At 42.6% G+C, this 15,083-nt stretch overlaps 1 protein-coding gene across 1 annotated transcript in view; it reads right to left on the bottom strand.

Moving 5' to 3' along the window:
- The window catches only part of GALNT18 (UDP-N-acetyl-alpha-D-galactosamine:polypeptide N-acetylgalactosaminyltransferase 18), a 481,364-nt gene that overhangs the window by 122,845 nt on the left and 343,436 nt on the right, over positions 1–15,083 (bottom strand). The window contains exons 5-6 of the mRNA XM_006885591.1: positions 14,672–14,869; positions 7,541–7,655 (exon numbers count right to left, since the gene is read on the bottom strand). Coding sequence (XP_006885653.1) covers positions 7,541–7,655; positions 14,672–14,869 — 313 coding nt within the window. The remainder of the gene's footprint in view (positions 1–7,540; positions 7,656–14,671; positions 14,870–15,083) is intronic.

The following is a 15,083-nucleotide window of genomic DNA, read 5'->3' as shown; positions in this document are numbered from 1 at the left end:
GCTTAATATCAAGAAGACAAAGATTCTCACCACTAGGCCAATTGGCAGCATCATGATAGGTGGACAAGAGAGACTAAAGTTGCTAACAATTTCAGCTTGCTCAGCTCCACAATCAACTCTGGCCACTATCAGTCAGGAAATCAAAAGACATTGGAGTAGTCTGCTGTCAGTAACCTCTCCAGATTGCTGAGGAGCAATGATGCCAGTCTAGAAACTACAGTGTTCCTGTCTGATCCAGGCCAGGGTCTTCACAATTACATGCTATACATCAGAGATCTGGACAATGATTAAAGATGACAGAAGAAAAAAATGATGCCTTTGAGTTGTTGTGGTGGTGATGGTGGTTATTGTTAAGTGCCGTTGAGTCGCAGGTGACTCATAACGACCCTATGAAGGAGAGTCCTTGACACTTGGGTGCCTTTCATCCTCTCTCCAGGTTCATAGGGTTTCCGGAGGCAAGCTATTATGGAAGTGGATGCCACTCCTCCTTCCAAGTGTGATTCTAGGGAAGGGTATATACTCTACCATAGACCTCCAGGAAAAGAAATCTGTCTTGGAGAGGGTGAAACCAAATATTTCCTTGCAGTCTAGGATTTTGAAACCTCATCTCATATACTTTGGGAACATAGCCAGGAGGGACCAGTCCTTGGAGAAGGATATCATGCTTTGAAGGGTGGAGGGACATCACAGGAAAGTAAGACTTTGGGTGAGATAGATTGACATGATAAGTGGGGCAATGGGATTAGGAGTGTTGGAGGCAGTGAGACTGGATCAGGATAGCGCAGGTTCAGAGCTATTGTACATAGTGTTACTCTGAGCCGCAGGTGACTCTTCAGATCGTAACAATAACCATCATAGCACTAGTGGCCTAGTGGCAAGAAGCTGTGCTGCAATCCCATTAGCACGTTGTTCAAATCTATCAGCTGCTCCATGAGAGAAGGATGGGCAATCTCCTCCCATGCAATTAACTGCCTCTGAAAACCCTCTGGAGGGCCAGCTATGGGCTGGTTCTGACTCAACAGTATATAAACAACAACAGCAGCAGCAATCTCTATAAAGGAGTCCTGGTGGTGCAGTGTGTACTGTATTCGGCTCCTGTTCTAAAGGTTGGCAGTTTGTACCCACTAGTTGGGTCACAGAAACTCAGTGGATGGTCCTAGGAGTCAGAACTGAGGTGATGGTGGTGAGTTTGAGTTTTTGTTTAATCTTCAGAAGTGTGAGAAAAGAAATTTCTATTCTTATAAGCCATCCTGGGAGCTCTAGTGGCCTAGTGGTAGGAAGCTGCACTGCAATTCCAAAAGCATGCAGTTCAAATCTACCAGCTTCTCAATGGGAGAAAAGTGGGTAATCTCTTTCCGTGAGATTTACTGTCTCTGAAAACCTGCTGAAGTGTCAGTTATGAGTCGGTTCTGACTCACTGGCACACAACAACATAAACTAGCCAGTTTTTGGTATTTTGTTAATGCAGACTGAAGACACTAATGTGTATGTATGTATACATATAAACAAGGTGGTAAAATGTGAGTGTAATATACTACTGCCATTTATCTAAAAGGAAATGTGAAAATATATATATAGATTTGCTTACATATTTTAAAATGAGAAATGAAACACACAGACACAAATATTTATATTAGAGGTACTGAGGGAACATGCCTTATGTTTCAGACTTAACTCTGGAACTATGTAAATATTTTTTTTAAATTTGTTGTTGCTGTTTTATGTGCTGTTGAGTCACTTGCAACTCATAGGGACCCTATGTACAACAGCTCTGAACCCTGCTCTATCCTGGGCAACCTTCTTGTCTCTGACACACCTACTCTCATTAGCCCAATCACTGAGTCAATCCATCTCCTTGAGGGTTTTCCTCACTTGTGCTGTTCCTCTAACCTCCCAAGCATGATGGCCCTCTCCAAGGACTGGCTTTTTCTTGCAACATACCTAAATATGTCAGATGGAGCTTCAGAATCCTTGCCTCCAAGGAGCAGCCTGGTTTCACCCTCTCTAGGACAAAACTGTTTGTTCTCCTAGAAGTCCGTGGAATATGCAATACTTTTCTCCAGCACCACAGCTCAAATGCATCCATTCTCCTTTTATCATTGTCCTAGTTTTCTGATGTATAGTGTGTAATTGAGAAGTCCATGGCCTGAATCATGCACACCTTAGTCTCCAGACTGACATTTTTAAATTATAAAAGGTTAAATATAAAAAAGGAATTCCTAGGAATAAAAACCAAAATCTGTCTCCTGATTTCCTGACTGCTGGCACCAAGGGTGTTAATTGTGGATACAAGTAATATGAAGCTGTTTACAGTTTCAATCTTTTGTCCACCTATCATGGTGTTGCCTCAGTCCAGTGGTAAGAATTTTTGTTTTCTGAATGTTGAGATGCAATCCATATTAAAGGTTGTATTCTTTGATCTTCTGTAACAAATGCTTCAAGCCTTCCTCACTTTCAGCAAGCAAGGTTGTGTCATTTGCATAATGCCGGTTATTGAGTCTTCCTCCAATCTTAATGTCACATTCTTCATCATAGGGTCCACCTTCTCAAAAGAATTTGCTCAGCATAGCATTTGAACAGGTATGGAGAGATAATACAACCCTGATGCACTCCCTTCTTAATTTTAAACCATGTAGCAGCCAGGAAATAAAAAAACGTATTGCGATGGGAAAGTCTGCTGTTAGGGACCTCTCTAAAGTACTCAAGAGCAACGGTGACTCTCTGGAGACTAAGGTGCGCCTGATACAGGCCATGGTCTTCGCAATCACTTGTTATGCATCAGAGAGTTAGACAATGACCAAGGAGGATAGAAGGAGAATTGATGCCTTTGAGCTGTGGTGCTGGAGAAGAGTATTGAGAATACCATGGACTGCTAGGAAAACAAACAGATTTGTCCTGGAAAGGGTTAAACCGGGTGGCTCCTTGGAGGCAAGGATTCTGAGGCTCCGTCTAACATACTTTGGACATGTTGCCAGGAGAGACCGGTCCTTGGAGAGGGACATCATGCTTGGGAGGGTGGAGGGATGGCACAGGAGGGGAAGGTCCTCTATGAGGTGGATTGATTCAGTGACTGGGATAGTTGGGATGGGAGTGTCAGAGACAGTGCGATTGGCACAGGACAGAGCAGAGTTTAGGGCTGTTGTACATAGATAGGGTCGCTATGAGTCGCAAGCAACTCAACGGCACATAACAACAACAACAACATAGTAAATAAAACATAAATAAACATTCTTCTGGTATTATTTACTTTCAGCCAGGATTCGTGTAATATCACAAATTATAACCCTGCTGCAACAGCTCCTTCTAAATTCGACATGAACTTCTGACAGTTCCCTAACTATGTATTATTTTAGCAATTTTGAATATTCTTCAGCAGTATTTTGCTTGCATATGACATGGGAGAAAGAAAATACAGACAGGAATTTGATGACATGAAATAAAATTTTAAATCTAAATGGGCAAGATCAGTGTTACTATGAGAATAATTTATTTCTATAAAAATATTAATTTCAAGCTGTAAACCTTGAGAACATCTAGAAATAAAGACTAACCCAACAGCAAGCATCTCTAGATTCCAGATTGTGGTTTTAAACACCATTTCTTAACTACCAAAAAGCCCTAACTGAGCTCCTGAGGTTAAGCGCTGATTAAATAAGTGGAGAGCAGGGAATGTATTCGATAAGCTTGGGCAATCTGGCAGCAAAGAAACCATCCAAGAGCCAAAAAGCTTGGGGGCCCAGATGAATGGGCTCTCAGCAACTTATAACAGTACCTTTGCAAATCAATAAGGATGTTAAATGAAAAGAATTGAAAAACATCAACTAAATCTCTAAGTCTATCAACTCAAAACCTCAGACTCACTGTCATTAAGTCAAAACCAACTCACAGCTGACTTCCACTGGGTTTGGAGGCTGCAAATCACATGGGCAGGGATTGCCCATCTCTCTCCTCAATAGCCATTGGTGGATTCAAACTGCCTGAGAGGCTTGGCCTTTGGGGTAGCAGCGCAACTGTTTAGGGACTATATGCCACTGGTAACCATTGGAAGAGTAGAGAATCCATTCACTCATTCTTTTGAAAGCTGTTATAGAAATAATTGCTTGTCCTGGCTTTCCTAAATGAACATTAGTGCAGTTCAGGGCAAACAAAGAGTTGCGTGTAAACTTTTCTTTATTAAATTTATCTTACATTTGAAGAAAACCGGCATCATTTTCTAGTTCCCAAGAAACTGTTAAGGAGCCTTGGTGGTACAATGGTTAAGTATTTAAATGATAATCAAAAGGTCAGCAGTGGGGGGAGGGGTGGGCAAGGAGAAAAGTTCAATAATGAGTGAATGGAAATCCAAAATATCTGTAAATTTCCATTAAAATTAATAATAATAATAATAATAATAATAAAGTTTTTAAAAAGTTAGCAGTTTGAACTCCCCAGCTGCTCTGAGGAAGAAAGATGTGGCAATCTGCTTCCACAAACATCATAGCCTTGGAAACATTAAGGGGCAGTTCTCTGAGTCAGATTCAGCTCAGTGGCTACAGCTTTGGCTTTGTCTGGTAAGTTGTTACGAAAGCAGTGGCATTTCAGTAGTAGAATTCTTACCTTTCACGGAGTGGAGTTTGGGGTTTAATGTCTGGCCAATGCATCTTAGATGGTCCACAATCCCCACCTGCCCATCACTGGAGACCTGCTTGTTGCTATGATTCTGAGCAGGGGTCAGTGGAACTTTCACACTAAGACAGATAAGGAGGAAAGGCCTGGAGATGTGCTTCTGAAGGTCAGCTGTGGAAAACCCTGGGGACCACAGTGACACAGGATCCCACAGCAGGTAATTTCATTTACATTTTCATTACATCTATGGTTTACATGAGGTTGCAATAAGTTGAGGATCCACTGGCAGTTAAAAACACAACATCCTATTTTATATATTAGGAAAATGAATCACTGAAATATTAACTCATAAAACATGAAAGGCTGATATTAATATTTACACAATATGTATCTCTTTTAATGACAAGGGGGGACTAGAGAGCAGTCTCTTTGTGTGTGTGTGTGTGTGTGTGTGTGCGCGCGCGCGCGCGTGTGCGTGTGTGCACACGCACGTGTAATAAATTAGTTCATCTGCTAACTAAAAAGTTGGAGATTCAAGTCTGTCTGGAGTCATGTTGGAATAAAGACCTGGCAAGCTAGTTCTTTAAAAAAAAAAAAAAATCAGTCACTGACCACACTGTGAAGCCTATTTCTACGCTGACACACGTGGGGTAACCATGAGTTAAAATTGATTTGGTGGCAACTGTTTCCACCTTCCTATTTCCCTCAGCTCTGCCAGCTAACAAGGAGTGTTGGTGGCACAACAGTTAAGTATTTGGTTATTAACCAAAAGTTTGTCAGTTCAAATGGATATAGCTGCTCACTGGGAGAAAGATCTGGTTCCGTAAATATTACAGCCGGGAGAAAGATCTGGTTCCGTAAACAGTACAGCCAAGGAAGTGCTTGGGGGCGGTTCTGTTGTATCGCACACATGATCCGCATGAGACAATCAATACGATGCCCCCTCACCCTGAACAACAAAAGCCAGCAGATTGTTGGGTCCTTGTTTTAAGAGTCAACACTCCTTCTACTTCAATGATCTAATGGCATTTCATCTCTGTCAAGTGGGAAGGAAGTAGTGGGGAGGGGGCAAAGGGGAGAAGAAGTCAGGAAACATTTTATGCTGTATTTTACTTTTCAAACATGAAACCACCTGAAGGTATTTTTGACATGTATCTAAGAGCTTTATCAAGGCCCACACTCCAGAGCAGCTTTATATTCTAGGAAGGAAGATGTCAGAAATCTCCCACCACCTCATGATTGACTTATAAACACGCTGGAAGCTGAGTTCACAAATCTAATTCCTTTCTTCATTCCCGGACATTTTTACCCAGAGAGCACTGGGGATAGGAGGTGTCCCAGCCGCTCAGCTAATTCCAGACAGCCGCTCCGAGGGAAAAATATTATGTTTGGGGGCGAGCATTTATCCAGGAGCAGAGCGGAAATGAGATGGCGAGGATGCAAATGGTGAATAAATGACCGGTGTGGCGAGAGCTGGAGAAATGACGGTGATTATGCAGGCACTGTCCTCTATGAATATATTAGCTCCCCAATAAGCCCATGCATTTTGAATGCTTCCAAAGCAATTTCTCCAGGCTTCAATGAATACAGGTGTCTGGAAAGGCTTGCTAAGCTCTGCTCCAGACAAGTTGTTCCTGCTGTCAGTCCTGAAAAGCCCAGTATAAGGTCTGGGAGGTGAGTCAGGCCCCACACGTCACTGTCAGTTCACTGCAGGTGTTGTGAGCTACACGTGTAAGTGCCCAGGCTACTGGCCAAGGCCAGTGGACTAAGAAAGTGAGAATTAAGAGGAGGGTATTCCAGCTGGAGTCCTGGAGGGGGAATTGATTATCAGAACTAGAGATGGTCAGATGCAGACATCAAGCAAAAGGGGCAAGAGTGGGGTCATCATTGATGGAGACCATCAGCCAAATGTTTGGCAAGGTCTGTAGCAAGGTATGGAGAGACTAACAATGAATAGGGTGAGGTTTTCATGAACACCAGTGGGTTCCAGGCTTCTAAACCTTAAAAGGTCAGCAAATTGGCTGCTTATTGATATCTAGAGAGAGAACAGTAGGCATCTTCATGGGGATAAATCACAGATTGAGTATTAGATTTGTCATGAAGACAGAGTCATTTTCTGGACAAAAGGGTGGCAGTCCATTAGCAAAAGATTATTCACGGAATCCACCAATATATTCCTCTCAGTCATCATGAGATCAAGCTAATCCATTCTTGAGGCATGGGAGGAGAGGTTCCGTTTGGATTTCTCTTTCATGGGTCCAAGGAAAGGGGACAGATTCTAGGAGATACTCCCTTAGAGTGAAAAACTAAATGATGCCTCATGTGTGAATTCACAGCAGGAGCTGAGAAAAGCTCTTTACTTTGGAGCAGGATAATGGCTGTCTCAGGAGAATGGGGTGAGGCAAGAGAGGCCCACGGATCTGCCAACAAATGGTGAGGTCAGCATGGTGTCAGCCTGCTCTGTTTTGTTGTTCATGCTCCATGAGTTATTTTCTTGTGGCTTCCTCTTGCAAAGTATTCCTCAAAGTTCTATAGACCACTGAGAAAAGATTGAGAATGTCAAGAATGAAATCCCAGGAAACATGGCTCTAAGGGGTGTGGGCAGGGCGCACCACTTTTCTAGCTATGCCTTGGTGCCCATAGTCTCTTACTAGAGCCCTCTAGTTCATTTATTCCTGAGCTACAAGTATGGTTCGGTCTTAATAAAGACCCTTTCTCCCTCTTCTCAACCCTTCCATGACCTTCCCCCAGTCTCAAGCAGGTTCTAACGTTCTCTTCTTCCTAAACTCTACAGCTCACCGTCCACGGACCATGGTTAGAAACTGGACATTCAGAATCAGTTTTTGCCCCTGAACATTAAGCCTAATTTCTCCATCTCCTGCATTCACTCGTTTCTGAACTGAGCCAAGTCCTTTCCAGGAGTAGCAATGCTCACCCTGATCCCGAGTTCGACATTCTCTCCTCCGTAGACCTCCATGCCTTCATCCAATAAGCCAATCTCCTGGAAGTACTGCCGGTCCACAATGAAGCAGCCAATGAGGGCAGGGCTCCTGCAGGGGGAGGGGGAGATGGTTAGCAGTGGGGCTATCATGTAGGGTCCACTGGTAGGCCTGGAGCTCTGATGCCCTAGTGACAAGGAGCTGCACTACAATCCCAAAGGCACGTGGTTTGAGGCACCAGCTGCTTCATAGGAGAAGGATGGACAATCTCCTCCCAGGTGATTAACTGCCTCTGAAAACCCTCTGGAGGGTAAGCTATGGGTTGGTTCTGACTCTATGGTACACAAAAGCACTGGTTAGCAGGAGCAGAGAGACCTTCATCCCACGAAACTCTGGCCCTTCTGTGCTTCTAGGGTTGGTGTGGACTTGGTTATTGGAATAGCCCTCCTGGATCCACCCTCATCCAGCCACTCCATTAGGCTGTTTCATTAAATAGTTATTGTCCTGGGTCAGACCATCATTGGTTGTTAGCCCAATCAGGCGACTTTGAAAGTCTGTATCACTAGCTGTCGTGCATATGAACTCTGAACTGACAGCCAGCCTCAGTTTCTGCCTGGGCACTCATGCCAACTCTCCCACACTTGCCAATTTCAAGTTCTGCAAACCACCCTTGGTCCACCTGAAAAAATTAGCTTGGGCTAGTGGTAAGGGGTTTGCCTCCAATCCAAAAGCACAAGGTTGGAATCTACCATTTATACTGCAGGAGAAAGATGGGCAATTTACTGCCTCTGAAAACTGGCTAGTGGGTCAGCTATGAGTCAGTTCTGAATCAATGATACACAATAACAACAACAGGTGGTAACAATACATCCAAGTACTACTATACAGCTGTATACTCTCCCCTTCAATTCTGTCAGTGTTTGCTTTGTTTATGAAGGTGTACCAGTGCTAGGTACACATGCGTTTATAATTATTATATCTTCTTGATGAATAGGTAATTTTATCATTGAATTATCTCCTTTATCTAAAATAACAGACTTTTACATAAAGTCCATTTTGGCTGACATTAAAACTACGATCCTTGCTCACTTCCAGTTATTGCTTTCATATATTATTTTTTTACTTATTTTAATTTTCAACTTACTTGTGTTTGTGCCTAAGATGTGTCTCTTGTAGAGAGCATATCTTTGGGGCTTATCTTTTTTGCCATATTGTAAAGATCTTTGGATAGATGGTAAAGAATGTGGATTTTGTTTGCAGGTAAAGGGTTGTCAGTGAAGAATTGTAAGCGGACAGTGGTATAAACAGATCTATGCTTTATTCAAAAAGAATACTCAGGCCACAGTTCGGTGATTGATTGGAGGAGATTGGGTGTGAATTAAGGAAGCCTGATAAGTAGCTGATAAGGACCCAGATTAGAGTATCAGGAAAGGCAATGATTTTAAGACACTTTGATATGAAATCAGCAGAACCCTAGACAGAATATGAAGGTGAGAGAGAGGATAGAGTGGTTCAAGGCCACTCACAGCATGGGGGTAACAGAGAAGAGGTGGTTTCAGAAGGGAGAAGGAACACTCCATGCAGAATAACTGAATTCAAGGTACCTGTGTGACTTTGAGGAGATATCTAATAGGCAGGGCTTAGGCAAATGCTTTAGAAGCCACCTGGGTTCTTTTGTTCAAAGAGTCCCTGGGTGGTGAAAATGTTTACATATTCTACTAACCAAAGTTTGGAAGTTCTAGTCTACCCAGAGACACCTCAAAAGATAGACTTGATGTTCTACTTCCAAAAGCACAGCCATTGAAAACTCTGTGGTGTAAGAGTCCGTAATATCATCTACTATGTTCTAAAAGAAGGTCTTTAAGATAGTTTTGACTTCAACCCTCAGTGACACCTGTAGGAAGTGAGGGATAAGAAATTCCCTTTCCATTCAACTGCTGGTCAATGGGCTTGAGCAGGACAGAAATCAGGAGGATGACACAGGAGAGGGCAAGGTTCAGATCTGCTGTTCACAGGGTTGCTAGGAGTCATGGTCACTTTGATGACACCTAACACCAACAAACAAGTCAAAGTTTTGTTCCTCCTGCGGAATCAGGAGGGCATTGCCACATGGGAAACGGGAATCTTACTTCTAAGACCATGCATATTTCATTTTTACCTTGGCTACCAGGAAGCTCAGACCAAGCCTGTAGGACCATTTTAGAACTGTGCAACTCCCTATGGACTTCGGCCGCCATCTGCGCCAGCCTGTAATTCTGTCTGCATCTATACACCCACATTTTGACCCAGTCTATTGTGATGTTTTTGTCTTTCCAGACATTTATCTATTTGTGTTTTTCAATGTATTTTGTATCTTCCCGTAAACTATGTCTAATCCACTCAGATATGAGGCAGGACATAAATCAATATCACTTTGAGGCTGACGGTATCCACTGAATACCCTGTCCAGTTAATAAGCAATATACTGGCTCATGGCAGCCTGTATTGATCCCAGGTAACTGTTTCAGATTCTGTTCATTCGCTGTCTGGATCTGGCAGTCAGAGGAAGTTCTCTTCCCATATGGAAGCAGACTTCCTGTGTGTCCTGTCACACTCAGCACTCCAGAAGGGCAGAGACAAAAAGGCTGAAATCCCATTATGACAAACTGATGTTTAGAAATAAACATATTTGTAAAGGAGGATTGCCTGATTACTGTCAATTTTGCCCCAGAAATTTTCATTTTAAAAAAATATTTAAGTAATCTCAGTTTTTTAAAAATAAATACAATTTTTATTTCTTACTTGTTTACTTACAAAGTTCATATACAGTTTTTCACACTGAATCTTTCCCATTTCCTTTACCCACCTCTCCTTCCCCCCATCAAATTGTGTGACCCTATGATTATCCCCCACCCATCCACACCTCTCTGCTCCCCCCACCCCTTTGAATCCTCATACATATTCTACAATAATGGTCTTATACAGTTATTTGTCCTTATCGGACTGAGTTAGTTCACTTAGCATAATGCTCTCCAGTCCCTCCTAAGTTAGATAGTAATTTTCAAAAACATTGCTCCTGTGTGCTGCAAAGTATTCCATCACGTGAATGTACCATAATTTCTCTATCCATTTGATTGTGGATGGAAATTTGGGCTGTTTCCATGTTCTTACAATGGTGATTAACACTTTGTTGCTGATGTTGTTAAGTACCATTGAGGTGAGTATGACCCACAGTGACCATATGCCATATGAACAACAGATCTGAACCTGTCCTATCCTGTGCCATCCCATCCTCACAGTTTCAAGCCCATTGCTGCTGTCACTGTGTTAATCTACCTGATTAAGGGTCTTCCTCTTCTTTGATGTCCTTCCACCTTTCTCCAAGGAAATGATGTCCTTCTCCAAGGAATAGCCTGCTCTAGCAACACGGCCAAAAGAATATGAGGTGAAGCTTTGCCATCCTTGCCTCCCAGGAGTACTCTGGCTTTACCTTCTTCAAGACATATCTGTTTGTTCTTTTGATAGTTCATGGCATATTCAGAACTCTCCTCCCACATCATACAGTTCAAGGGCATGTTTCACATGATTTAATTTAATCTTTGTGAGGCTGAGATGGATTCTATTTAGTAGATATGGAATCTGAGGCTCAGAGAGGTTAAGAATTTCTCAGACACACAGCAGAAACAGAATGAGTATTTGCCCTATAGTGGGAGCACTGGAGGCGAAGAGACAAGATGCTGCACTACAATCAATCCCAAAGGCACAAGGTTGGAATCCACCAGCTGCTCCATGGAAGAAGGATGGGCAATCTCCTCTCATGTGATTAACTGCCTCTGAAACACTCCCCTACCCCCCAACCCTGGAGGATCAGTTATGGGTTGGTTCCAACTCCACTGTACACAACAACAAAAACTTTGCTAATTTCTTAAGACAGGGCCTCAGGGAGCTCTGGTGGTCTAGTGGCAAGAAGCTGCACTGCAATCCTGAAGCCTCGACATGCAATTCCAGGCCACCAGCTGCTCCATGGAAGGATGGGTCATCTCCTCCCATGCAATTAATTGGCTCTGAAAACCCGCTGGAGGGTAAGCTTTGGGTTAGTTACAACTCTATGGTACACACCATCATCATCATCAACAACAACAACGACAGGGTCCTCTACCAAAGCAACAGCCCAATCTCTTTCAGAGGCTATTTAGAATAAAGTGCTGTGATTTGAAAGGAGAAGGGCAGGGACCTCAGGGCACCAGTCTGCCTGACCAGCCTCTTACATCATTATAAGCGAATGACCTGCAAAAAAGAAGACATGACCTGCAAAAGAGCGGTTTCTTCACCTTGATGAGTTTTCAGTTTCAAAGATGGGCACCTTTGCATGTGATTGACTGACAGTTTTCTCATCACTAAGGATTCTTCTTTCTCCTTTGCTTTCTTTCCTGTACCCAATTCTCTGGCTGCAGCAATTACTAGATGAGAGCTAGAAATGGTAGCTGTGTGCAGTGGAACAATTCAAAGTCATTTGTGTCGCTTAATGCTCTCAGCTGAGAAGCAGCTTCTGATTCACCTAAGGGGGTATCACTCTTCATAAAGTCCTAGACTAGATGTTTGCACATAGTAAGTGCCACGGTGGCCTAACGGTAAGAAACTCTGCTGCAATCCCAAAGGCACACGCTTGGAGGCCAGCAGCCGCTCCGCCAAAGAAGGATGGGGGATCTCCTCCTATATGATTAATTGCCTCTGAAAACCCGCCAGAGGGTCAGCTATGTGTTGGTTCTAACTCTAAGATACATAACAACAATAGTGAGTACCCCAGGGAGCTCTAGTGGCCTAGTGGTTAAGGATTTACTCTACCAACCCAAAGACAGACAGTTCAAACTCAGTAGGTGCTGCTTAGAAGAAAGACAGGCTATCTTCTCCCAGGTAATTCAGTCTCTAAAACCTCCTGGAATGTCAACTATGAGCCAGTTCTGACTCTGCAGCAATGATTTGAGTTTAGTTAGCCACCAAGGAGTTCTGCTGGGGCAATGGTTACTTGACAACTAATCCAAAGTTTGGTGGTCCAAACCCACTAGTGGTTCTATGGAAGAAAAAGGTGACAACTTCCATAAAGATATATAGGCCTAGAAACACTACAGGGCAGTTATAGTCCTTCCTGTAAGGTTCCTAGGAGTTGGGACTGACTTGATGCAATGGGTGGGAGTGAGCCTCCAAGTCCACATTCCCACTAAGGGAGGAAAGGGCCAGAAAGACTGGAGGCAAAAGTGCACCTCCTGAGCCTACCAGCTGGTCTAAAAGGGGGGAAAAATATCAATTAACCATTTGTATCATTCAAGGGCTCCAGAAATTCTCTATTCACCCATAAATGCCCAGCACATTCACACAAAGGAATACTATGTAGCACTCAGGAGGAACAATTTTGAAAAGTACTACATAACTTGGGAGATACTAGAGAGCATTTTACTGAGTGAACCGATTCAGTCTCAAAAGGACAAATATTGCATAAGACCATTATTGTAAAAATAGAAGGATAACTAGTAAAACATATATGGGGAAGGTATGAGAGTGGAGGGGTGAGGATGAGTAGGGGCGACACTACAGGGTTGCATAGTTTGGGTGGAGCGGAGAAAATGGGAAGGATCCAAGTGAATAGACACGGTAATGATGGGCAAGGTCCAATGGTGATTAATTTCGTAAAGACATAATGCATGAGAATGATTGTATAAAACACAATATGAATGAAGTGTGAAACACAACATATATGAACTTTGTAAGCAAATCAATAAAAACAAAACTATAAAATTTTTAAAAAGCCCAAAACCAGCACAAATTTTACACTCTGAAAAGGCTTCTCATGTTCATCCAGTGTCTGTCTCAGATCTTTCATTACGCTGTATAAAATTGATTTTATCTGTATCTAGCAGACTCCATCTTTTGGGAAGGGCAGGAACAAATTTTGGTTTTCTACAATATTCACAGTCAAATGCACCAGCTCAACAATTCCTGCACGTACGATTGAGGAGTACTGTTACATTCTTTAAGGTGCTCCATCCATCTCAATATTCTTGGCCAAATTGTTTTAACAACATCTACACAAACTCATTGGTTCCTAGGTTTTTCTTTATTTTTTCTTTTATTTTCCCTTCTTAATTTTATTTTTTCTCTACTTATTTATTTAGAAAACTCTAAATACAAATTTGAACAAATTCTTTCAATTTTCCTCATTCCCCCTTTAAATTTTACAACCCAATGATTAATCCACCACCACCAGCACCCCCGCCCTAACACATCTACATCCTTCTGCTTCCAGCCTCTCCTACTCCTCCTGGATCCTTATATGCATTCTACAATAACGGTTTTATACAATATCTATCCTTGTGGGACTGAGTTGGTTCCCTCAGCATAATGCTCTCCAGTCTCTCCCAAGCTAGGTAATAATTTATACTTTTGAACATATACACTTTTGAACTTGTATTGTCAATTTGATCTTATATTTATAATTCCTTAAAATAACTCAATACTTATGGTGAATGTTTTGGTCTAATTATGTTAAATGATTGTTTGGTTTAGAGATGGCTTCAGGGGTTGGTTTAAGTTTAAGGTTTAAAGAACTCCTTACAGCAATAGTTCTGGGGAATCATCCAGCCTCAACATATCCAGAAAGTGTGGATTCCATAAGTCGTTTTCTATAGTTCTCCTTTTAACCAGTATTCTTCTAGAGAATCTTTGATTAAATCATTCGATAGTAATAGTGAGGCACTGTCCACTTTCTCTGATCTCATGGCAAAGGGACAATTGTGGAGACAATTAAGAGTTGTATTTCAGTTCTTCCTCCAATTTCAGGACAAAACCTTAAACACTCGAGACGCTCCGCACAAGTGACATCAGGTGACACCCAGTGGATGTCCGACAGTAATGTGTTGTAATGATAACTTTGAAACTATAAATGGAATCTGGACATAGTGGCTCCTTTCAAAGGGCCCATCAGGCCCTGTGAACAGTGAGTCCCTTCCATCTGCTTTTGGATAACACTTCTCTTGAGCAGGATTAAGCAGTGAACAAAGACAGGACTGGAGTTTGGAAAGTCAGGAATGGTTTGGGAGGGAACCCTTAGTTGGAGGACAGAGCAGACAGAGTGATAGATGAGCACACTTTACCTGATCGGGGCAGTGGAGTTTTCCAGCTTCCACCAGGCCTTTGGGGGGTTTAGGTAGCGGCACCAAAGCTCCCAGTCAAAGCCCTGGGCAGCCAGTGGGTACTCTTCTATCTCAAAGTTGTCAAATTTGATGTTATCAAAGGATGGAGAGATGATTCGTTTCCTGTTCTCCTTTATACGGGTGAGGACAGGTTCAGCCCTGAGGGACAAGAAGGGAGAGAGAGGGTAACTGTTTCCAGGGTGGACTGCAAATAATCCCTGAATATGTTAATGACTGAAAGACAACAGATCCACTAGAGAAGTGGACCCTTTCCTCATTCAGCTGTTCATCTGACAACTCTGGGTTGGCAAAAGACCTGACCACATATTGAATGAAGTCCAAAAAAAGGGAAATTGAATTCTTAACTCTTGTA

The sequence above is a fragment of the Elephantulus edwardii genome, unplaced genomic scaffold (assembly GCF_000299155.1).
Source record: "Elephantulus edwardii isolate Elephantulus edwardi_28Jun2011 unplaced genomic scaffold, EleEdw1.0 scaffold00044, whole genome shotgun sequence".
Classification (NCBI taxonomy): domain Eukaryota; kingdom Metazoa; phylum Chordata; class Mammalia; order Macroscelidea; family Macroscelididae; genus Elephantulus; species Elephantulus edwardii.
Note: the sequence above shows the minus strand (reverse complement) of the source record. Positions and strands in the feature narration are given on the sequence as shown.